The 25,900-nt window shown below is 39.5% G+C and overlaps 1 protein-coding gene and 1 long non-coding RNA gene across 2 annotated transcripts in view; one reads left to right on the top strand and one right to left on the bottom strand.

Moving 5' to 3' along the window:
* GLIPR1L1 (GLIPR1 like 1) overlaps positions 1 to 10,691 on the bottom strand; it is a 40,217-nt gene extending 29,526 nt beyond the window's left edge. The window contains exon 1 of the mRNA XM_040233982.1: positions 10,515 to 10,691. Coding sequence (XP_040089916.1) covers positions 10,515 to 10,691 — 177 coding nt within the window. The remainder of the gene's footprint in view (positions 1 to 10,514) is intronic.
* Positions 10,692 to 19,332: 8,641 nt separating this feature from the next.
* On the top strand, positions 19,333 to 25,645 carry LOC120857952. Its single transcript, XR_005719790.1, has 3 exons — positions 19,333 to 19,440; positions 23,043 to 23,091; positions 25,599 to 25,645. It is a non-coding gene; the product is annotated as an uncharacterized LOC120857952 (long non-coding RNA).
* Positions 25,646 to 25,900: the final 255 nt, after the last annotated feature.

The following is a 25,900-nucleotide window of genomic DNA, read 5'->3' as shown; positions in this document are numbered from 1 at the left end:
CAATTCAACACAGGGCCTGGTTTAGAAGTTCCCCTGCAGAGGAACCTGGAACCTAAACAGTGTAGACTGGGAAAGCACACACGCCATGAGTGGGGGAAAAACCGAGTGTGGCCCAGACACTGCGAGCACTCCCCACACATGTGAGTGATATTTGTTTGCAGTGTTCCTCCCTCCCCACAGCATGACTGAACAAGTGAGCCTAAATAAGTGACCATCTTTGCCCCCTTGTGTCAGGGCAGAAATTAGAGACTGAAGAGACTTGCAAACAGAGGAGGCCAAGATAAACAAAGAAGAGGGAACTGCTTTGGAAGTGACAGGTTCAACAGATTAAAACCCTGTAGTTAATACTGACTACCTAGGAAGGGGCCTATAGACCTTGATAAGAAGTATAAGCTGGAACAAGAAACTATCTGAAACTGAACTGACCCCACACTGTCCTCAATAGCTCAAGAGAAATCCCTAGATATATTTGACTAGTATCATTTTTAAAAATTTTTTAATTTTTGTTTTATTTTTAAGTTCTTTATTACTCTTTTAATTTTCATTTTTATAACCTACTATTACCTTGTAAAAAAAAAGACCCTATTTTAAAAGCAAATTATATATATATATATATTTATAATTTTTGTGATTGTGTTTTTTATAATGCACTTTGGAGAGTCTAACCTCTACTTTAGATTTCTATTCTTTGCTTTCTGGTATTTGTTATAAATTTTGTACCTTTAAGAATCCAATCTTCAGTACGCATTTTTATTTAGGAGTGTGATTACTGGCTTGATTACCCACTCTCCCATTTGACTCTCCATTTTCTCCCCCAGGTCACCTCTATCTCCTCCCTTCCCCTTCTCTTCTCTACCCAACTCTCTGAATCTCTTTGGGTATTCTGGGGTGTGGAGAACATTTAGGGGACTGATTACTGGCTAGGTCTGTCTTTCTCCTTTTCATTCCCCCTCTTCTCCTCCTGGACACCTCTATCTCCTTCCTCCCTCTTCTCTTCTCTGTGTAACTCTGTGAACCTCTCTGGGTGTTCCAGACTGTGGAGAGCACATAGGGAATTGATTACTGGCTAGCTTGCTCTCTCCCCATTTGATTCCCCCTCTTCTCCTCCTGGTCACCTCTATCTCCCTCCTTCCTCTTCTCTTCTCCATGTAACCCTGTGAACCTCTCTGGGTGTCCCTAACTGTGGAGAATCTTTTCTCCGTTAACCTAGATGTTTTATCATCAGTGAGGTATGGATGGAGAAGCCTTGAGGCTACTGTAAGAATAAGACTGAAAACCAGAGGCAGGAGGCTTAAATCCAAAACTAGAGACCTCAGAAAACTCCTGACTCCAGGGAACATTAATCGACAAGAGCTCATCCAAAGCCTCCATACCTACACTGAAACCAAGCTCCACCCAAAAGCCAACAAGTTTCAGAGCAAGACATACCAAGTTAATTCTCCAGCAACACAGGAAAAAGGCCTGAGCTTCAATATATAGGCTGCCCAAAGTCACACCAAACCACAGACACCTCAAAACTCAATATGGGACACTTCATTACACTCCAAAGAGAAGAAATCCAGCTCCACCCACCAGATCACTGACACAAGCTTCCCTAATCAGGAAACCTTGACAAGCCACTCATCCAACCCCACCCACAGGTAGGAACCTCCACAATAAAGAGGAACCACAAACTTCCAACATACAGAAAGGCTACCCCAAACACAGCAATCTAAACAAGATGAAAAGGCGGAGAAATATTCAGCAGGTAAAGGAAAAGGATAAATGCCCACCAAACCAACAAAAGAGGAGGAGGTAGGGAGTCTACCTGAAAAGGAATTCAGAATAATGATAGTAAAAATGATCCAAAATCTTGAAAACAAAATGGAGTTACAGATAAATAGTCTGGAGACAAGGATTGAGAAGATGAAAGAAATGTTTAACAAGGACCCAGAAGAAATAAAAAAGGGCCAATCAATAATGAATTGTGCAATAACTGAGATCAAAAACACTCTGGGGGGAACCAACAGTAGAATAACTGAGGCAGAAGATAGGATAAGTGAGGTGGAAGATAGAATGGTGGAAATAAATGAAGCAGAGAGGAAAAAAGAATTAAAAGAAATGAGGACAACGTCAGAGACTTCTGGGACAATGTCAAATGCCCCAACATTTGAATTGTAGGAGTCCCAGAAGAAGAAGACAAAAAGAAAGGCCATGAGAAAATACTTGAGGAGATAATAGTTGAAAACTTCCTTAAAATGAGGAAGGAAATAGCCACCCAAGTCCAAGAAACCCAGAGAGTCCCAAACAGGATAAACCCAAGCTGAAACACCCCAAGAGATATATTAATCAAATTAACATAGTTCAAACACAAAGAACAAATATTAAAAGCAGCATGGGGTAAACAACAAATAACACACAAGTGGATTCCCATGAGGATAACAGCTGATCTTTCAAAAGAAACTCTTCAGACCAGAAGGGAACGGCAGGACACACTGAAAGTGATGAAAGAAAATAACCTACAGACCAGATTACTGTACCCAGCAAGGATCTCATTCAAATATGAAGGAGAAATCAAAAGCTTTACAGACAAGTAAAAGCTGAGAGAATTCAGCACCACCAAACCAGCTCTCCAACAAATGCTAAAGGATCTTCTCTAGACAGGAAACAGAGAAATGGTGTATAAACTCGAACCCAAAACAACAAAGTAAATGGCAATGGGATCATACTTATCAATAATTACCTTAAACATAAAAGCACTGAATGCCCCAACCAAAAGACAAAGACTGGCTGAATGGATACAAAAACAAGACCCCTATATATACTGCCTACAAGACACCCACCTTAAAACAAGGGACACATACAGACTGAAAGTGAAGGGCTGGAAAAAGATATTTCAGGCAAATGTAGTCCAAAAGAAAGCAGGAGTAGCAATATTCATATCAGATAAAATAGACGTTGAAATAAAGCCTGTGAAAAAAGACAGAGAAGGACACTACATAATGATAAATAAAATAGACAAACCATTATCCAGACTTATCAAGAAAAAAAGGGAGAAGAATGAAATCAACAAAATTAGAAATGAAAATGGAGAAATAACAACAGAGAACACTGAAATACAAAGGATCATAAGAGACTACTATCAGCAAGTATATGCCAATAAAATGGACAACTTAGATGAAATGGACAAATTCTTAGAAAAGTACAACTTTCCAAAACTGAACCAGGAAGAAATAGAAAATCTTAACAGACACATCACAAGCACAGAAATCAAAACTGTAATCAGAAATCTTCCAGCAAACAAAAGCCCAGGACCAGATGGCTTCACAGCTAAATTCCACCAAAAATGTAGAGGAGAGCTAACACCTATCCTACTCAAACTCTTCCAGAAAATTGCAGAGGAAGGTAAACTTCCAAACTCATTCTGTGAGGCCACCATCACCCTAATACAAAACAGACAAAGATGCCCCCCCAAAGAAAACTACAGGCCAATATCACTGATGAACATAGATGCAAAAATCCTTAACAAAACTCTAGCAAACAGAATCCAAAAACATATTTAAAAGACCATAAATTATGACCAAGTGGGCTTTATCCCAAGGATGCAAGGATTCTTCAGTATCTGGAAATCAATCAGTGTGATACATCACATTAACAAATTGAAAGATAAAACTGATATGATTATCTCAATAGATGCAGAGAAAGCCTTCGACAAAATTCAACATCCATTCATGATAAAAACCCTTCAGAAAACAGGAGTAGAAGGAACATACCTCAACATAATAAAAGCCATATATGATCAACCCACAGCAAAAATTATTCTCAATGGTAAAAAATTGAAAGCATTTCCCCTTAAATCAGGAACAAGACAAGGGTACCCACTCTCACCACTACTATTCAACATAGTTTTGGAAGTTTTAGCCACAGCAATCAGAGAAGAAAAAAATAAAAGAAATCTAGATTGGAAAAGAAGTAAAACTCTCACTGTTTGCAGATGACATTATCCTCTACATAGAAGACCCTAAGGATGACAACAGAAAATTACTAGAGCTAATCAGTGAACATAGTGAAGTTGCAGGATATAAAATTAATACACCAAAAACCCTTGCATTCCCTTACACTAACAATGAGAAAACAGAAAGAGAAATTAAGGAAACAATTCCATTCAACATTGCAACAAAAGGAATAAAATACTTAGGAACAAATATACCTAAAGAAACAAAAGACCTATATATAGAAAACTATAAAACACTGATGAAAGAAATCAAAGAGGACACAAATAGATGGAGAAATATACCATGTTCATGGATCAGAAGAATCAATATAGTGAAAATGAGTATACTAGCCAAAGCAATCTATAGATTCAATGCAATCCCTATCAAGCTACCAATGGTATCTTTCAGAGAACTAGAACAAATAATTTCACAATTTGTATGGAATTACAAAAAACCTCGAATAGCCAAAGCAATCTTGAGAAAGAAGAATGGAACTTGAGGAATCAACCTGCCTGACTTCTGGCTCTACTACAAAGCCACAGTCATCAAGACAGTATGGTACTGGCACAAAGACAGACATATAGATCAATGGAACAAAATAGAAAGCCCAGAGACAAATCCATGCACCTATGGACACCTTATCTTTGACAAAGGAGGCAAGAATATACAATGGATTAAAGACAATCTCTTTAACAAGTGGTTCTGGGAAAACTGGTCAACCACTTGTAAAAGAATGAAACTTGAACACTTTCTAATACCATACACATAAATAAACTCAAAATGTATTAAAGATCTAAAAGTAAGACCAGAAACTATAAAACTCCTAGAGGAAAGTATAGGCAAAACTCTCCCTGACATAAATCACAGCAGTATCCTCTACAACCCTCCTCCCAGAGTAATGGAAATAAAAGCAAAAAAAAAAAAAAAAAAAGAGTGGGGGGGACCTAATTAAACTTAAAAGCTTTTGCACAATGAAGGAAACTATAAGCAAGGTGAAAAGACAGCCTTCAGAAAGGGAGAAAATAATAGCAAATGAAGCAACTGACAAAGAGTTAATCTCAAAAATATACAAGCAGCACATGCAGCTCAATTCCAGAAAAATAAATGACCCAATCCAAAAATAGGCCAAAGAGCTAAACAGACATTTCTCCAAAGAAGACATACAGATGGCTAACAAACACACGAAAAGATGCTCAATATCACTCATTACCAGAGAACTGCAAATGAAAACCACAATGAGGTACCATCTCAGGCCAGTCAGAATGGCTGCTATCCAAAAGTCTACAAACAATAAATGTTGGAAAGGGCGAGGAAAAAGGGGAATCCTCTGGCTCAGAGGTTAAATCATCTGCCCCCAATGTGGGAGACCCGGGTTCAATCCCTGGGTTGGGAAGATTGCCTGGAGAAGGAAATGGTAACCCACTCCAGTATTCTTGCCTGGAGAATCCCATGGATGGAGAAGCCTGGTAGGCTACAGTCCATGGGTTCGCAAGAGAATCCCAAGGACAGAGAAGCCTGGTAGGCTACAGTCCACGGGATCACAAGAGTCAGACACGACTGAGTGACTTCACCTTACACTCTTGGTGGGAATGCAAACTAGTACAGCCACTATGGAGAACAGTGTGGAGATTCCTTAAGAAAATGGAAATAGAACTATCGTACGACCCAGCAATCCCACTGCTGGGCATACACACTGAGGAAACCAGAACTGAAAGAGAAATGTGTCCCCAGTGTTCACTGCAGCACTGTTTACACTAGCCAGGACATGGAAGCAACCTAGATGTCCATCAGCAGACAAATGGATAAGAAAGCTGTGGTACATACACACAATGGAATATTCCTCAGCCATTAAAAAGAATGCATTTGAATCAGTTCTAATGAGGTGGATGAAACTGGAGCCTATTATACAGAGTGAAGTAAGTCAGAAAGAAAAACACCAATACAGTATACTAACACATATATATATAATTTAGAAAGATGGTAACAATGACCTTATATGCAAGACATCAAAAGAGACACAGATATAAAGAAGAGTCTTTTGGACTCTGCGGAAAGAGGCATTGCTGGGATGAATTGAGAGAATAGCATTGAAACATGTATATTATCTTTTGTGAAATAGATCGCCAGCCCAGGATCAATGCACAAGACAGGGTGCTCAGGGCTGATACACTGGGATGACTCTGAGGGATGGGATGGGGAGGGAGGTGGCAGGTGACTTCATGATGGGGAACTCATATACACCCATGGCTGATTCATGTTAATGTATGGCAAAAACCACTACAATATTGTAAAGTAACCAGCCTCCAATTAAAATAACTAAATTAAAAAAAAAAAAGAAAACTGACTTTTTCCAGTCCTGTGGCCACTGCTGAGTTTTCCAAATTGCTGGCATATTGAGTGCAGGACTTTCACAGCTTCATCTTTTAGGATTTGAAATAGCTCAACTGGAACTCCATCACCTCCACTAGATTTGATCGTAGCGATGCTTCCTAAGCCCACTTGCCTTCACATTCCAGGATGGTTGGCTCTAGGTGAGTGATCACACCTTTGTGATTATCTGGGTTGAGAAGATCTTTTTTTCGTATAGTTCTTCTGATATTCTTGCCATCTCTTCTTAATATCTTAATATCACTTAGCATAAGGTCCTACAGATTCTTCCTTGCTGAGAGATCACAAATGGCATGATTTTCTTCTTCCTTTTTAAAGGCTGAATAATATTTCATTGTATGTATATACAGGCTTCCCTGATAGCTCAATTTGTAAAGAACCTGCCTGCAATGCAGAAGAACCCAGTTTGATTCCTGGGTTGGGAAGATCTGCTGGAGAAGGGATAGGCTACCCACTCCAGCATTCTTGGGATTCCTCGTGGCTCAGCTTATAAAGAATACACCTGCAATGTGGATTTTTCTTTATCCAGTCATCTGTTGATGGACTCATTGTTGTGTCCTTCTCTTTGTGAACTTGGACTGCAGCTTGCAGGCTTCTCCATCCTTTACCATCTCCCAGAGCTTGCTCAACTCGTGTCCATTGAGTCAGGAATGCCATCCTACCATCTTGCATCACGTGGCCAAAGTGTTGGAGCTTCAGCTTTAGCATCAGCCCTTCCAATGAATATTCAGGACTGATTTCCTTTAGGATTGACTGGTTTAATCTCCTTGCTGTCAAGAAGACTCTCAAGAGTCTTCTCCAGAATCACAGTTCAAAAGCATCAGTTCTTTGGCTCAGTCTTCTTTATGGTCCAATTCTCACATCCATACATTACTACTGGAAAAACCATAGCTTTGAATAGACTGACCTTTGTCAGCAAAGTAATGTTTCTGTTTTTTAATATGCTGTCTAGGTTTGTCACAGCTTTTCTTCCAAGGAGCAAGTGTCTTTTAATTTCATGGCTGCAGTCACCATCTACAGTGATTTTGGAGCCCAAGAAAATAAAGTCTGTCACTGTTTCCATTGTTTCCCCATGTATTTGCCATGAAGTGATGGGACCAGATGCCATGATCTTAGTTTTCTGAATGTGGAGCTTTAAGCCAACTTTTTCACTCTCCTCTTTCAGCTTCATCAAGAGGCTCTTGGGTTGTTTCTATATCTTGGTTATTGTGAATGAATGAATATGGACGTGCAGCTATCTCTTCAAGATTCTGACTTTTTTTTTTTTTTCAATTTTTTTTTTTAAGGTAGATACCCAGAAGTGGGATTTTTGGATCATATGGTAATTTTAGATTTAATTTCTTGAGGATTCGCCATACTTATCTCCAGAGATGCAGCACAATTTTAAATTCCCACTAACAGGGTACTGTGATTCAAACTGTTTTACAACCTCACCAAAACTTACCCTAAAATTTATTTGTGTTATTATCAGTTATCGTCAGCATAACAAATGTTTGTAGGTAAGAACAACAATCTGAATATAAAAGCTGTTAATTCAACAAAATAATGGGGAGAAAAGATAGCAAAAGAATGCTAAATTTATTTTAGAATAGCAAGAGGATCAGTACATATCCTCTTATTCTTCACACTAGTAAAGCAATTATCAGATCAATGACTTTGGGAGCTCTTGTTCTACTGCCTGTCAGTGAGCTAGCTGAGTTTGGGGGCACCCCTTTGCCCCAGACAGACAGGCTGAATCCTAATTCATTTTCTCTACAACCTGTGTAAGTATGAAATTAACCTTTTTGTTTCACTAAGCCATGAGATTTCAGGGTTTATTTCGTACCAAAGCCCAGCCTAGCCTCTTGTAAATGGGGTGCAGACATTATAAAAATCCAAATTCATACTACCTGAGACCTAGGTAGGAAGGATCCCTGTTCTTGGTCCAGACTTTATAAGACATCACATATTACACACACACACACACACACACACACACACTCTTTTCCTCATTTTAACTGTAGCATGGGTTTAATGTGACCCACAACACTGAATGTCTGCCTCTTTTGCCACACGTTTTTAAAGCAAAAGGCTTCTGTATGTGAATGGTAAAAGGCCTGTGAATATTGTTGCTGATGACACTAGAGATAGATACCACTTCAGAGTCCAAGAAAGAGTTGAACCATGAAAGTGCTTAGGTTAAGAGATCAACTTGTCAAATCCTTCATTTCAGCATGAAAGCAGTAGATCCATGAATATAATATTGCTTGGAAGTACTACTGAAGATCTGTTTCATCACTTCTCCACATTCCCTGATTTCAGGGATAAAGGAGACATTTTGCAATGGTAACAAATTTCTATTACTGTTGAGTAGGGATGCGTGTCGTTCTTTATGTCACCTGAATGAAGAATGACATCAGTTCTTCACATTGGCCACTAGATGGGCATAAACACCAGAACGGTAAATAATCTTGTATTTATAAAAATATTTAAGAAGACAATTAAATTTCCAAAAACATTTAGAAATATTTAAAATACTTAAAATTGAAGACCGTTCATTATAACTTTAACCCAAACCCTACATATTAGATTTATAAAATTATAATTTTCATAGAAAGTTTTGATGATTTTAGAAGAAATGAAAATTTACTTAATAACATCAATGAAAATGAGCAAAAGTATTCTGACCAAATCCAAATCTGAGCAAATTAGATGAAATCTCTGAAACCACATATTCTTCACTAAATGAAAATTTAACTACTGAGCCACCAATGACATGCGGCCTTCCGTTTTTGTACTTCTTCTAGGTCACAAATGTTAGTAGCGAGTTTGCCTGAACTATGTTGGCAACTGCAGTTAGTTGGCAAGCAGTGAGAATATTAATGGCAGGGGAATGATGGCAATCCATGTGATTCAGAACCAAAATATCTGAAAAAAAAAATGTGATCTGTTATTCCGGAGGCAGATCATAAGTTGAAGCTGACGCTGAGGTCAGTAAACTGAACATTGATAGTATTTGGTGGTTGTTGTGTGGGTTCAACAAGTTATCATAAAAGTAAACACTGGCAAGTTTGGAAGAAGAAAGAGAGAATCAGGAAATGTGGGGCTTTTGAGGAATGGAAAAGAAACTGCTTCTATGTAGCATATTATAACAAGATTTTAAAAAGACTTTGAGAGATCAAGTCTGTAAAACTTTCATATGATTAAAAAGCCTCAGGGCAAAAAGAAGTCTGTGACTCCCAGGAAATCCTCTTAAGTTTTTAAAAACTGCCTTAGCAAATGGAACAGGTTCAGACTGTAGCAGTATCCTCAAAATTCATGTTTCAAGGATACTGCCATTAAGATGAAAAATAAAAGCACCAGACTGAGAAATCAAAGAAAGATTCAAAAACTTCTCCAAGCTGCACTTTAAGCATGAGTATTGGTACTTGGAACTGACTGGAAGCATAAGGCCAAAAGACCTTCAGAGTTCTGGAGACAGGTGTATTCCCAAAGATATTGTGAACCTGTTATGAAAAAGCAAATGAATGCAAGATATCTTAAATGACACTTAGACCTTACTGTGGGCAGAAAGCAGTCTGAGAAGGCTATATAGTCCTCAAGAGAGCAGAACTCCCAAAGTCCACTTCAGATTGGTCCAAGGAGAATGGTGGATAAGGATATTTCTAAAGATAGAAACCACAGAAAACAATGGACAAGGGAACTCCTACCCCCTCTAATCAAATCACTTTTCTGACTTCCTGTAGAGCAGATCTTCTAACACCTGCCCTAAAGATTTCAGAATTGCTCTGAACCAATGTTTGCTGTGTGGTTCCCACTTGTTCGTTTGCTGAATGGATAAATGTTTCCTATAGTCTTGTCTTATCATTGCATACTGTTTACGTGCGGGACAGACAGTCACTAGGCCAAGAATACCCACAACGATCCATCACCCTACTTGGCCCCAGCAAACCTGCGTAAAAGGGAACTACGTCTAGGCAAGCGACAGCTTCAAGTTTCCTTTCTCGTGCACTCTTGTCACTACCTTGGAAGAGACAGCTCGGTCAAGGCGTAATTTTTAGATGCATGCTGAAAGTTCCAGACTGAGTTCATACAAATGAGTCCATGAAACTCATTGCCCAGATACCTTAGGATGCACCAGAGAAGTGAGATCCTAGCCTGGATTCTCCTCACCATGTACTTCATGTCGGCTGCGGGGGGCGAGACGTTGCTCCGCGCTTCATTGTGAAATCTGAGGCACTCCTCTATAAACGTGTCATCCGTGATGGAGGGAACTTTGGGTGGCGATTTACTGGCTACCAGACAGAGACCTAAGGTCCACAAATAGCTCAGTTTCTTCCTGAGAATCATGGTGCGACGCAGAAAACGCTCTGAGTCGCAGACCCGTAACGGCTCAGTCAGTCTGGCTTTCCCGGCCACTGGCGTCCTGGCTCTTCCGTTGGCTGACTTCCGGAGAGGGCTTGAGGCCAGTGTGCGCATGCGCGCAGCGGGGGCTCCACGCAGAGGGGCGCGACAGACGGTCAGTTCGCCTGTACAGAAAGTCCTAGGCTGCGGGGTAAAGCCTTGAGCCGCTTTGTGGTGCAGTTTTACCCATTCAAGCACCCATTCAAGGTGCTTTCTGGGGATCCAATCCGGAATCACTGCAGAGGGGGCCTGGATTGTAAACCAGATTGCAACATGCAGGCAACACATCTATGGAAAAGGGCAACGTGTATAGGATGCCGACAGTGGACCGGGCCTGTGCAAGCAAAGCCCTATAGAGTGATCGACTCATAGATTCAGCTTCGGGTATGGCTTTTAAAAAGTTCATTGTTTGGAATAAACTTCAGCATCATATTGTGTGTTTCCTTAGAGACTGGCAATAAAACTCGAATAGGCATTTTAAATACTTGATGACATACAGATCCTTATTACCGGGTCAAACACTTAATTATTTAAGAATTTGCTTCTGTATTCTCAGCTGAAGAGACTGACTGCACCAAACAATGAACATAGACATGTGGAACAGTGGACAAAATCGTTCCTTCTTTATACTTAAATGAGGAACAGGGCTACCGTTTAGAGACTAGTAAACTTCAGTTAAAGGACTGCTTTGGTTGGGATGCTGAAGACTAGGACAGAGTATAACTGTTGCTTATTTTACCTACATTGTAATACAAATCAACTTCATTTGGCATAGTGTTTTAAATCCAGTCTATGTCATACTATTATTCAATAAGATAACAGCATTTTACAGTACTGTGGCCTTAGATGATACTTTCCAGTATTTCTGTGTTTTAAACAAATGTCTTTATTTGATTATTTGAGGTTGTTTATAATGCCATTTAATTCAAGTGAACACATATATTTACATTGACTGATATTCTACTCAATTAACATTGCCACTGAAAGAAAAAATTGATACAACTAGTTATTTGTTAAAATGGAAAGTAGGAAATTAAATTATAAAATAGGGAAAAAGGATTCTAATGGAAATTTTACAGAGCAATAGATGGGTTTTCAAACTTTTTTTTTTTTTTGGTTATTGATTACATTACATTAGTGGTCAGAGAATATGAACTATGTGATATAAAGCCTTTGCTGTTCGGATACAGATGAAAAAATAAACAAAGAGAATAAAGAGTCAAGAAGTATCCACATATACATCCCAGAACTTGTGTATAACAGAGATGGCATTTCTGATGAGTTTGGTGATAAGGACTTAAATATTTCTTAGATAATTACTCATCCCAGGTGGTGGTGGTGGTGGTGCTGCTGCTGCTAAGTCGCTTTAGTCGTGTCCGACTCTGTGCGACCCCATAGACGGCAGCCCACCAGGCTCCCCAATCTCTGGGATTCTCCAGGCAAGAATACTGGAGTGGGTTGCCATTTCCTTCTCCAATGCATGAAAGTGAAAAGTGAAAGGGAAGTCACTCAGTCGTATCCGACTCTTAGCGACCCCATGGACTGCAGCCTACCAGGCTCCTCCATCCATGGGATTTTCCAGGCAAGAGTACTGGAGTGGGGTGCCATTGCCTTCTCCGGCCCAGGTGGTGCTAGTGGTAAAGAAACTGCCTGCCAATGCAGGAGACATAAGACACACACGTTCAATCCCTGGGTCAGGAAGATCCCCTGGAAGAGGAGATGGTAACCTACTCCAGTGTTCTTGCCTGGAGAATTCCATGGACAGAGGAGCCTGGTAGGCTACAGTCTATAGAATCTGTTGGGTTGCAAAGAGTTGGACATGACTGAAGTAACTTGTTATACAGTGTTTGTATATTGAAAAATATAAGACTTAATCTCTTCCTTACACAAAAACAAATTCCATATGAAGACTTAAATGTGAGAAAAACCACTACAGGAAATAAAAGAGTATTTCTGAATATTTCTAGAATCTTATATCATGCCTCTCTGTATATTTATCTTCATATTCAGACATTTAAATAATATTCTTAACACAGCATCCAGAGTGATTCTGTTAAATGTAAATCAGAATGTCACCCCACTGCTCAAAACCTGATGACTACCAAAGCACTCAAAGGAAAATCCCAAGTCCTTACATTAACCATCAAGATCCTGAACAATGCACCCCGACTCTGATCTCATCTCCTACTTCTCTCCCCTTTGCTGCCTCTATTTCACAAAGTTTGGCTCCTTTGTTGTTCCTGGAAAACGCTAAGATGCTCCTGTACCAGGGCATTCGCTCTGGTTTCTTTTGGCTAAATTCTTTCCCCAGAAATTTACACGACTCATTTTTAACCTTTATTAAATATTTGCTCAAAGAAAGTGAAAGTGAAGTTGCTCAGTTGTGTCTGACTCTTTGCGACCCCTTGGACTGTAGCCTACCAGGCTCCTCAGTCCATGGAATTTTCCAGGCAAGAGTACTGGAGTGGGTTGCCATTCCCTTCTCCAGGGTATCTCCCTGACCCAGGGATTGAACCTGGGTCTCCTGAATTGCAGGCAGATTCTTTACTGTCTGAGCCACCAGGGAAGCCCAAACATAAGCAGCCCCCTTTCAAAACCCTCTGATGACTTCCTGTCACACAAATCAAATTCAAAATGTAGATGTGACTCACAAGGCTATGCTGAATCTAGCCATGGCTGTTCTCTGGCCCCAGCCTCCATTCTCCCCTGGCTCACTCTGCTTCAGCTCCATGCATCAGCTTGAAGGGATGCCCTCTCCTCATGCCTTTTGCACTGACTGTTCCCTTTGCCCGTGAATTCCCCTCAGTGAATCCATACCTGATCATACAGCATCTCCTACTCTTAATGTCTATCCCATTGACCTCTTATATTTTTCTTCATTGTATTGTTATTGGACATTATTTTGTAGCCACTATGAGATTGTAACCCTCACTAAAAGAGTGGCTTTTTTGCTTCACTGCTATATGTATGTGTGTATATATATATATCTTGCACCTAGAACAGGTACTGAACCCTTATGCCCTCAGTAAATATTGTTCAATGAATTAATGAAGAAATGATCAGTCTTTAGCTTACTAAACATGTTGTATATAATTGTAAGCTTCTTTAGAAACCATATCTTATTTGTCAAACATATATTAAGGGCTCACTAAATACTTTAGACTCAATAAATAATTTAAAAGGCAATCCTGAATAGGCATATATACAGTACTTTTTCTAACACTGGGTATATTTGCAGATTGTAGTTCAGTGGATGCTTTCTGAGTTTCAAATACAATCTAGTTTGGATTTGCAAACTATTGAGGTTAACATGTGACTAATTTTGTGTAAAGAGAAATTAATTGGCAGTAATAAAGAAAGAGCTTTTGTAATGAATTGTTTTGAAAAGTGGCAGACAGTACAATTTATATGATCAACCCATCGTCCAAAGTTCTTGCTTCTATACTAGATGTTTTCTGTGTCAGAAATACTGAAGCAGTTTAGGTGTACTAAACCTAAGTGTTCCGAGCCGGGAAAGAGACATCTTAATGCTATTTTGCTGATTATCTATTTGTGGAATAGGCAGCTAGGCACCAGTTTTGGTCTTTTATTACGTTTTGAAAGTTCTTTTTTTTCCAGTTAATTTTGCTTTTCTTTTTCTATGGTGGTAATAGGTGGATGAATTTTTATAGATAGGGAAGAAATAAGTGATTACCTTATACCTATTGACTTCACTCATTTTATGCTTTAAAAATGCACTTGTATTTTCACTTACAAAATGGTTCTAACTTGCAAAGTTAGACACACACTGGAGGGGAGCTGATTTTGAAGAGATTAGAAAAACAACTCCATTTTGTGGAAAGACAACTGGATTAGGTTTAAACAGATTTTAGTTCTGTTGGGTATCTAACATTTGGAAGTTTAACTCAGGAGAGTTACAGCATGTTAGAGTAGAATGAAATCTTAGACATATCTCAAACCAGACCTGTCGTTTTACCGATGAGGAGCCGATGCCTAAGACATTGTGTGCAAAGCAAAGAATAAAAAGAAAGCTTCCTGATTCCTAGGCTTTTCATCAGTATTTTAATTTGTAATCGTATCATATATAATTATATAGTGATCATATATGTATATGTGTAAATGTCCACATATTGAAAATAATATCTTTGTCTCTCTCTAATACTATACTGCAGTCTTGCCTTTTTAAATAATTGCAAGCTCCTGGAAAGCAGACATTCCAGAATCCGCTGAAATTTCTTTCCTTCTCAAAACATCAACCGGGGAGCTGAACCCTCGGTCTGTGCCCTATAAAATATGTTAAACAGAACTCACTTTAAATAAGAATTGCTCAAACCGCCGCGGGGCCGACTTTGGCCCTCTTCCGGCGCAGTACCAGCGCAGAAAAGTGCGTCCGCGCAGCTCTCTGCCAAGGCTAGAAACGCGCCGGAACTGGTCTCCCAGGATGCCTGGACGCACAACAGCTCTGGGGCTTTTCCGCGAGTCCCGCTAGGAGTCCGGAGCTCCTGTGGCGCAGGCCGGGCAGAGGAAGCAAGGGCAGAAACAGCTGGGGGCCGATAGGTGGGGCCAGCGGAGCGGGGGCCTCGGCCCAAGACCTATCTGCTTTTCCCCGGAAGTGAGAGGGTGCCGGCCCGGCGCGCAAGGCCTGTTGTCAAGGCAACCTACAGACGCTGGTCTGAGTTGGCCAGAGCGCTTGCTGAGAGCTGTCTCTTTTGTGGCTCCTCCCTTCTGAAACGGCCGCAAGCGAGCTCTCTCGGTGGAATTGCTTGCGTTTATACCTTTTCCAGCTCTCCCATCTTGGACTTAGTCTTTGCCTGCGTTGGTTGCGTCAGGTCAGGTTGGTTGCCGCTTGAGTCCTGCCCTAGTCCATGAATCTCAGGTAGGAAGAGGGTGCTAGTACGTTGCAGTTGCTCTTAAGTATAATCTCAGCTTTCGGGGGAGTGATGTGAGGGCAGTTGCTCTGCTGTGTTTGAAATTAGGAATGATCCTAGGTTCCATCAGACACCTGGATCTTTATCCCCTGGGCTCCGTGGTAGACTCGATCCTCACCTGCGTGGAGTTTAAATACGAAATTGTCTTTACACATCTCTTTCCCTCTCTCCTTGCTTATGGACTGGATTTGATAAATTTATCCTTCGCTTTTCACTATGTTCTGATTTGGTATAAGCAGCCTTATAGCCCCTAATACCGAAAGAGAAGTGATGATAATTTGAGCTGGACAAAAATCATCTTTAAAAATGAGGGAAGTGGGCGGTGAGTTCAGTTCGTTTCGGTAGCACAAGATCTAACATGGAAAGACGTGGTTGTGTGAGTTAACAACCCAGCATTCATTCCATGCTAGAAATAACATCTCCTGACTTGGCAGCTGTTTGGGTGGAGACAGAAGCCATCAGACCTTGCTCTTCTCTTCTCTTGCTACCCTATCCCCAGCATACCCCAACAACATATTCAGTGCTTTAGGGCAAAGACAGCGCTTGGTATGCAATCCAGGATTAGCTCCAAGCCATCTGTTTAAAATGCTGATCCTTTCACCACCAAGTTTAGGTTTCTGGGCTTCCCTGGTGGCTCAGATGGCAAAGCATCTGCCTGCAATGCTGGAGACCGGGGTTCGATCCCAGGCTCGGGAAGATCCCCTGTAGAAGGGAATGGCAACCCACTCCAGTACTCTTGCCTGAAGCCTGAAAAATTCCACGGACTGAGGAGCCTGGTAGGCTACAGTTCCTGGGGTCACAAAGAGTCGGACATGACTGCGCCAATTCACTTCATTTCACTTCACTTTACTTTAGGTTTCCGGTGTTCCTTAGTCTCTGCAGCTAATTCCCCTCCTCTTCCATATTGCTTATACCGGAAATGGTGTAGCACTGAAAAGAAGTCTGAAACCTGTATGACTTCAAACTGTGCAATAACTAGCAAATAATTTGGCAAAGTAAAATTCAGTTTTCTGGGTTTGAAATTTGACTCTGTGTGACCCAATAGACAGGAGCCCACCAGGCCCCCCCTCCCTCCCACCCTGGTCCCTGGGATTCTCCAGGCAAGAACACTGGAGTGGGTTGCCATTTCCTTCTCCAAAGCATGAAAGTGAAAAGTGAAAGTGAAGTCCCTCAGTCGTGTCCACTCTTAGAGACCCTAAGCACCACAAGCAACCTACCAGGCTCCTCCATCCATGGGATTTTACAGCTAGTAATTGTTATTCTGAAATAACACATATCTGAATTGACAGAATTCACTTTAATAAATATTTAAGCTCCTACTGTTTTCCTGTTAAGTGCTGAGCTATAGGGTGAGGAAAACCAGTAGTAATCTTCACCTTTTTGAGGATTATAGTTAGAGTGATGAAGAATAATAGCTACTCTTCTTTATGCTTAATACACTTTGAACACCTTATCTAATTTTTTGAAGACAGAATTTGTAGAGGGGCATTATGATCATGTCATAATTAAGTGCAGAGGTGTGAAACTAAGGATATGTTTCAAATGTATTCAGGTATTTGATTATGCATTAGTTTATTTATTGACTTTAGTAAGCATCTGCTATATTAAAGGCATCAGATACTAACCTTCGTGGTCTTGATTGTTTATTTGGGAGATAAAAAGAGCTAATTACAGTGAAGAATGATGACTGTCATGCCTGGGGAAAGGAAAGAGGAGACCATGGACATTTAGGGTATAAATTTTGTTGTTTTTATTATTTTCACGTATGGTACGGTGACTTAAAGTGGCCTATAGTGATTTGAAATGGCTGTAATGTTGTGCTGTGCTTCAGTCGTGTCCAACTCTTTGCAACCCTATGGACTGTAGCCTGCCAGGCTCCTCTGTCCATGCGTTTCTCCGGACAAGCATACTGGAGTAGGTTGCCAGGGCATCTTCCCCATCTAGGAACAGAACCTGTGTCTCTTGTGTCTCCTTCATTGGCAGGAGCAGTTTACCACTAGTGCCGCGTAGGAAGCCGGACGATAATGTTACTAAGGTATAAATAATGTGAGGCTGATGTATGGAGTCAGTCAGGTAGGTGATTGTTAAGCACCTCTGTTTCAACTTGGGTTTGATGGCCACTAATCATCCTGGCAAAAACAATAGCGCTTGTGAAGTGGCTAAAAGTGCTGGGTCTCTGCTGCTCAGGCTTTTCTCTGGTTCTGGTGAGTGGGGGCTGCTGTCTAGCTGAGGTGCACGGGCTTCTCACCGTGGTGGCTTCTCTTCTGGGGAATACGGGCTCTAGGGCATCTGGCTTCAACAGCTGTGGCATGTGGGCTCCGTAGTTGTGGCTCCTGTGCCCTAGAGCACCGGCTCAATATTTGTGGTGCGTGGGCTTCGTTGCCCCATGGCATTTGGGATGGTCCTGGATCAGGAATCGAACCTGAGTCTCCCGCATTGGCAGGCAGACTCTTCACCACTGAGTCATCAGAGGAGCCACAAAGTTTCTTCCTTCTGAAAGCTATCTCTGAAAAGAAAGCCATTTGCTAGTGCTGTCAGGGTGTTCTCAAATCTAATGATCTGGGATGCTTTCAGAATAAGTCTGCTGTTGACTGGTAAATCTTCCTGACTTTGCTCATGCAGTAGAACCCCAGGCTTAGGGCAAGGGATTTTTTCGAGAGAGGTCTATGGAAATGGGTGTCAATGGGGATAATCAATAGCCAAGAGTCGGACATGACTCAGCAACTAAACAACAACAGCAGCAACATGAATAGAAGAGAGTTTTATTTGAGTCAAAACTGAGGACTATAGTGGGTGGGGCTTCCTGGGTGGCGCTAGTGGTAAAGAACCTACGTACCAATGGAGGAGACCTAAGAGGCATGGGTTCAACCCCTGGGCCAGGAAGATTCCCTGGAGGAGAGCATGGCAACCCACTCCAGTTTCTTATCTGGAGAATCCCATGGACAGAGCAGCCTGACCAGCTACAGTCCATGGGGTCACACACAGTCAAACACAGCTGGAGTGACTAGCATGCATGCAGGACGACTATGGCCTGGAAAACATACTCTCAGATAGCTCTGAGGAAATGCTCTGGAGCAGACTGGTTTTCAACACAGTTTTATATCTTGTCATAACAAAGAACATCATAACAGGAGTACATTTACATTCCTTCAAGGTTTCAAAAAGACGTCTACACAGTGAGTCAGTATCACCTGGAATGAGAGCTTAATCATTGAATGTACGAGTCAATGCTGCTTAAAATCCTCGCTCCTGTCTGACCTATGTGTCCATCTTCAGATCTTTCTCACTCTGATCATCCTGCCTTCCTTTTATAAGGTGATTAATTGGGTCCCCCAGATAACTCAGGATATTCTCCATATTTTGAAATCCTAACTTAATCATATCTGGAAAGCTTTTTGCCATTTAAGGTAACATACTCACAGAGTCTGATGATTAGGACATGAAAGTCTTCAGGGGGGCCATTGCTCAGACTAATATTTACCCCATAAATGTTGCCCCACAGAATGTAGTCGCCTCACAGAAAGTTGATTTTGGTGAAAGATGGAAAAGTGATTAACCACCTGACTGCATTCCATGTAATATTATTATGTAGTTTGTATGACTTATTTAAAATTAGAATAAGAATGATCATTTTATATTGTTTTACGTTTTTCAAAGTATCCTGCTTGGTAAATACATGAACTTGAATGGATTTGGAGGTTAAAGGAGTTGCTGCTTGTCCTACAACTGAAACTCAGCCATTTTCTGGAAGAAAGAAGCCACTACAAGTATGTATGCTATATAATTTTCCTCTTGTAGGATGATTCATTAAATAATTTTCTGTCTCCTTTCTTTGTGTTTTTATGACAGTTCATCCCCCAAATATTTAGAATTAATACTTAGATTTGAATAACAGAAAATATTGAAGATAATCATTACTTTAAAATTGATCACTTGAATGTTTTATTTTTAATTAAGCTGATTATCAATGTTTTCTTATTATTTAAGAATTATCTATGTATGTCTGCATACATATAAAATATAAAAAATAAAAAAAGGAGAAAGAAGAAGAAAATAATCAATATATATTTTGTGTTATCTAGGTAGGAAAAGAATCTGGGCTTCTATTGTTAGGACTTTCACTCTTTTCAGGCTTCATAATATCACTACTGTATATTATTGATTAGGTGTAAGTGTAAAGCTACTTTGTCCCTGTAATCACCACAGAATTGAGAAAACATAAAATTTAGTTTAGAAATACATAACATTGATATATATTTCCTTGCTATTCTTACTGTTTCAAATATTGAATGCCTACTGTTTATCTGTTTCAAATATTGAATGCCTACTGTTTATCAGTAAATGCAATAATTGTTTCAACAGTTTACTTTATTCTTACAACAAAACTTTGAGTTAGGTATTATTATTAACCTCCCTTATTTATTTTTATTTATCTATTTACTTGCGAGAAGGAAGGATTTATTACTTGCAGCAAGTAAGGAGAACAGTAGGGACCTTTTCCCAAAGCAGAGTCTTCCTGAACTGCAAAACTGGGGAAGTTTTAAGCTAAGGGTCCATGCATGTTCATGATGGGGCTTGAGCAGAGGAGAATTGAGCATAGAATCGGGGCAAAGGTTGACAGAGTCCAGGCTTTACTTGACTGAAGTTAGAAGGGTCAACAGCAGCATTCTGTCCTCCACCTCGGCGGGGGCCTTAGTTCCAAATACACCTAATTAGTTTAACATTCCTCTCTGAGATGTTTCAGGGTTCCTTCCAAGCATCCAGAGTTAATTGGAGGCTGGTGTCAGGACTCACTAAAGCTCAGGTTCTTTATTTCTGTTTGCAGAAAGAGTTTAGACAGAGTGATAGGTAAGAAGTGGATTTATTTAGAGGTATGCATTGCATAGACAGAATGTGGCCCATCCCCAAAGGGAAGGGTGGCCCAGGGAGAAGCACATTCCACAGAGTGTGGACCATCTCCTAAGGGGACAGGCCTCACCTGCTTTTAGATAGGGAAGAACTGAGGCTCCTAGGGATTAAATGACTTGTCAGGATTTTGAGCTTCAGTTCTGACTTCAGTATCTGTGCTCCTTCCTCTGTGTTCAGCCATCTCCCTTATATACATGACTGACAGCTTTGGGGTTTTTGTGGTTCACAATATTATGAGTTAAATCAGAGCGATCTGATAATTTTAATCAAAGCAGCCCTTCTTGGGAGAGGCTATACAGGTGTAAGTTCAGAGAAGAGATGGCAAATCTCTGTACATTTTATACAGTTTTGCTGTGAACCTAAAAGACCGTGAACCTACAAGAGTAAAAAAATAAAATGCATTAAAAAATGAGTTGGATAAAAAAATGTTGGATACAAAAATATCCAACTTTTAAAATAAAGAGCCAGGGAATAAATATTTTTGGCTTTATTGGCTGCAGTGTCTCCACTTTGCAGTTTTTTTGAGAACACATAGGTAATTTGTAAATAAATGAACATGGCTGTGTGGCAATGAAACCTTTAGCATAAAAACAAAGCTGAGTCTAGGTTGCTGATCTATGGCCTTGGGATTTGCAAACTATAATTTATCTTTATTCTGGATTGGCTATCACAATTTTATTGTAACTAGACAGGAAAGATAACTGCCATTGTGACATATCTATCCCTGTGGTCTCATTATTAGATAGACCTGTTTAACAGATTTTAATATGTCTGTTAAAACAGTTTCTGGGGAATAATAATGATCATGATGACAATGAAAACTACAGCTATATTCTGTTTCTATCCTCTGTCCATAGAGAACCCCATGGACAGAGGAGTCTGGCAGGCTACAGTCTGTGGTGTCGCAAAGAGGCAGAGACAACTGAACAACTAACACTCACTTTTCACTCTTTCATGTATATGAAATTATATTTTAAATTAATTATTAATTGAATAGAATCAATATATACCTTTGTTTTTATTTTATTATTATATATTAAATATATATACATCCATTTAGATGATCATCTTGTGACTTTACGTTCCTGCATTTTAACTAGTTATTGGGACAGTACTTAATACAATGCCATGTTAAAGTTGATACTGAGCTGAATTTTTCTCTGAGTTTTTCTTGTAGTCTGAGTGATGAAGCCCAGTCTTGAATGTAATTTCTGTACTTGTTATCAATATAAAAATGACCCATTAGATAATATTTCACAAGTAAGCTGTAAATGCTTATAAATAATATTTCCTGCTTTTATTAACTCTGCTATGCTAAGTCGCTTCAGTCCTGTCTGACTCTGTGTGACCCCATAGACAGCAGCCCACCAGGCTCCCCCATCCCCGGGGACTCTCCAGGCAAGAACACCAGAGTGGGTTGCCATTTCCTTCTCCAATGCATGAAAGTGAAAAGTGAAAGTGAAGTCGCTCAGTGGTGTCCGACTCTTAGCGACCACATGGACTGAAGCCCACCAGGCTCCTCCGTTCATGGGATTTTCCAGGCAAGAGTACTGGAGTGGGGTGCCATCGCCTTCTCCGGAATTAACTTTGGCTTTCCCTAAGATTCCTACATAGTTCTTATTCCATGGTGGCTAAGCTCACTGTAATTTTCCTGTCTTTCCCCATCGCCCCCTCCCAACACCGGTACATAAAGATGACATTTTATTGTCAATGTTTTCAGATATTTTAGGTTTTTTTAAAAATGTATATATTTTTAACTGAAGGATAATTACTTTACAGAATTTTGTTGTTTCTGTCAAACCTCAACATGAATCAGCCATAGGTATCCATATATCCCCTCCCTTTGAACCCATTTTTTTAGCAATAAAATCAAACATTTACAAACATTTACCTGTATATATTTGTCATTTTCTGCTTAAATCCTATACTGTCTTCCCATTTCCTTTGGGATAAAGTCCAGGCTCCTTAATTGGCATTATAATTTAACAGCTCTGTCCACTATCTTCTCACACCCTGGATTTCAGTCTTTTCTGTCAGCTCTTGCCTGTGGGCCTGTACAAGTTGTTTCTCCTGGCTGGAGCAGTTTTCACCCTTCTCTCTTGGTCTGGCTGACTAACTCCTACCTATCCTTCAGAGCTCCATTTAAGTTTCCTTTTTAGTTTTGGAAAAAAGCTACCTCAATTCCCTAGACTAGGTTGGGTACACAAGCTCTGTGCAGCTGCTCTGTCTCAGCATGTATTTTCCACATTGTCTGAGTGAATGTCTTCCTGAGCAGAGTCCTATGCCGATTATTATCCTTTCTCTGCATATCAAGCAAAGTATGGATGGGGCTTCCTAAATATTTCTTATGTAAGCTTACTGAGAAAAATTATAATTGGTCTTTTGGCATTGGCACATTGGTTATCTTTTAAAGTGTAAATAAATGACACATGCCTACTGACTCTAATTTTTTTAATTAAAGTAAAGATGGACTTCAAATCACCTGCTATGGAGTATCCTTGCCTACCTGTGTAAGTTACATTTCTTCACATTTGAGCTATTTAATGGGTAAATATGTAAATATACATTGAGAAGCAAAAAGAGAAAGAAAAATTATATATATAGCTATGATTATGAACTACAGAAAAGTTTATATACATGTTGATGCCCTGAAAATTATTCTGTCCAAACTAAAGTATTCCTTGTGATAGGACAGTAGGACTAAGACTAATAATTCTCTTGTTGTTTAATTTTCTTTAGTATTATTTTTATATTTTCCTGAAAAAGTTAAAATATTGTTTTATTTAGAAAATTCAGCTAAGAAAATTTATTTTAAAATTTATATAAAATATTGCACTTTTATTGGCATAGTCAAAATGGATTTAATGGGAGGTTCAGTTCAGTTCAGTTCAGTCGCTCAGTCGTGTCCGACTCTTTGCGACCCCATGAATTGCAGCACACCAGGCCTCCCTGTCCATCACCAGCTCCCAGAGTTCACTCAAACTCATGTGCATCGAGTCAGTGATGCCATCCAGCCATCTCATCCTCTGTCGTCCCCTTCTCCTCCTGGCCCCAATCCCTCCCAGCATCAGGGTCTTTTCCAATGAGTCAACTCTTCGCATAAGGTGGCCAAAGTATTGGAGTTTCAGCCTCAGCAGCAGTCCTTCCAATGAACACCCAGGACTGGTCTCCTTTAGGATGGACTGGTTGGATCTCCTTGCAGTCCAAAGGACTCACAAGAGTCTTCTCCAGCACCACAGTTCAAAAGCATCAATTCTTCGGCACTCAGCTTTCTTCACAGTCCAACTTTCACATCCATCCATGAGCACTGGAAAAACCATAGTCTTGACTAGACGGACCTTTGTTGGCAAAGAAATATCTCTGGTTTTCAACATGCTGTCTAGGTTGGTCATAACTTTCCTTCTAAGGAGTAAGCATCTTTTAATTTCATGGCTGCAATCACCATCTGCAGTGATTTTGGAGCTCAAAAAAAAAAAAAAAAAAAAAAGTCAAGCCTTTTTTTCCACTGTTTCCCCATCTATTTCCCATGAAAAGATGGAACCAGATGCCATGATCTTTGTTTTCTGAATGGTGAGCTTTAAGCCAACTTTTTCACTCTCCTCTTTCACTTTCATCAAGAGGCTTTTTAGTTCCTCCTCACTTTCTGCCATAAGGGTAGTGTCATCTGCATATCTGAGATTATTGGTATTTCTCCTGGCCGTCTTGATTCCAGCTTGTGCTTCTTCCAGCCCAGCGTTTCTCATGATGTACTCTGCAAATAAGTTAAATAAGCAGGTTGTCTGTTCTTTAATCTTATATTGAGCAATATGACAATTTTATCAGTCTTATTAAAGTGATTTATTTTTGGACTGGAATACTTTAATTGTTATATATTTAAAATTTTTGCTTTTTAAAATTTGGAAGGATATGATTTTTATATTCTTTCAAATATTGAGTTGGCCAAAATGTTCATCTGGGTTTTCCTGTAACATCTTATGGAAAAATCCAAATGAACTTTTTGGTCAATCCCATATATTAGACTACAGGGCTTTTTGAAAAATAGAAATTAAAAAGTAATATATTAACATGAACTATATAAAAATGACATTTTTATAGATTAACAATGGGCAAATATCAGCAATTTCACGTGTTCCACAAAATAGATACCTGTTTGCTCATCCAGACAAAGAACAGAGCTAGGTACACATGCTAGATACAATATTGAATATGTGATGACAGTCAGTTGTTTGCTGGAAAATGTCTAACAACTGGTTTTGTAGACATGTATTATAGGTTTATCATATATTTTACTTGCTAATTATAAATAAAGTTACGTATATTTTGAGTTGGTTATACATTTTCTGTGAAAATATCAATCAGGGTGAATATTGGCTGATATTTTCATTAATTGTAGAGTGACATGAGCAATTTCTTTGCTGAATCAAGTAATAGTTTTGAATACTAGAATAATCTTTCCTCAGTTTTTTGTTATTCACCATGTGACAGTTACAGGTAATACTTTAAGTTTAATATGCACTACTAACATTTTCTCCACCATGTTTATCAGCCTTGGAAATCAACAAAATAATATATCAAGGCCTGGTTCATAACATCTGCCCATATTTGTGTAAATAATCCCACTGTGGCTGATTTCAGTCTATTACTGAACATAGAGTTGGAAAGATATGCCAGCCATGTATTGCCATTCAGATATAATAGCTATAAATAACCTCTATAAGGCAAGAAATAATGAAGTATAGTAAAGCTATTAAGAAGTGAGGGTTTTGAATATTTATTACCTTTGTTTTTCATATAATTGATGTTATTATAAGTTTATATACTTTTAGTCTTAATAATTTTGTGTTAACCTGTGCAAAATATTACTGAACATTTAACAAAAGCCTCTCACAGCTGCTAAGAGCCAGCACACCATTGGCTTCAGTTTACCTGTTTTATATAGTGAGATATAGCATATATGACTTGCAACTATTAAAGACTCATTTAAAAAAATTTTGGGATACATAATTATTTCCTTCAGGGTCCCACAACTTGATCTGGGAAGCCTTGTTGACTCTGATGATGAGGTAATTTTTACTTGGTATTGCATAGTATGAACATTTGAACACAGTGCTATAGGTAGCATATCACTAGTGTCATTTAATTTTATTTTTTTAGGATGGTTTGCCATATATGCCACTTAGTACAGCCCATATTCATTTTAACCCAACAAATTCGTCGTTTGCTTTTGGTTGGGTAACACCATGTCACAAACTGTATACTCAGCATCATCTATATGACCTGGTTAGTATTTACTTCTCATTACCAACTTTCAGAAGTACA

The sequence above is a fragment of the Oryx dammah genome, unplaced genomic scaffold (genome assembly GCF_014754425.2).
Source record: "Oryx dammah isolate SB20612 unplaced genomic scaffold, SCBI_Odam_1.1 HiC_scaffold_29, whole genome shotgun sequence".
Classification (NCBI taxonomy): Eukaryota; Metazoa; Chordata; class Mammalia; order Artiodactyla; family Bovidae; genus Oryx; species Oryx dammah.
This window is presented reverse-complemented; position numbering and strand designations above follow the sequence as displayed.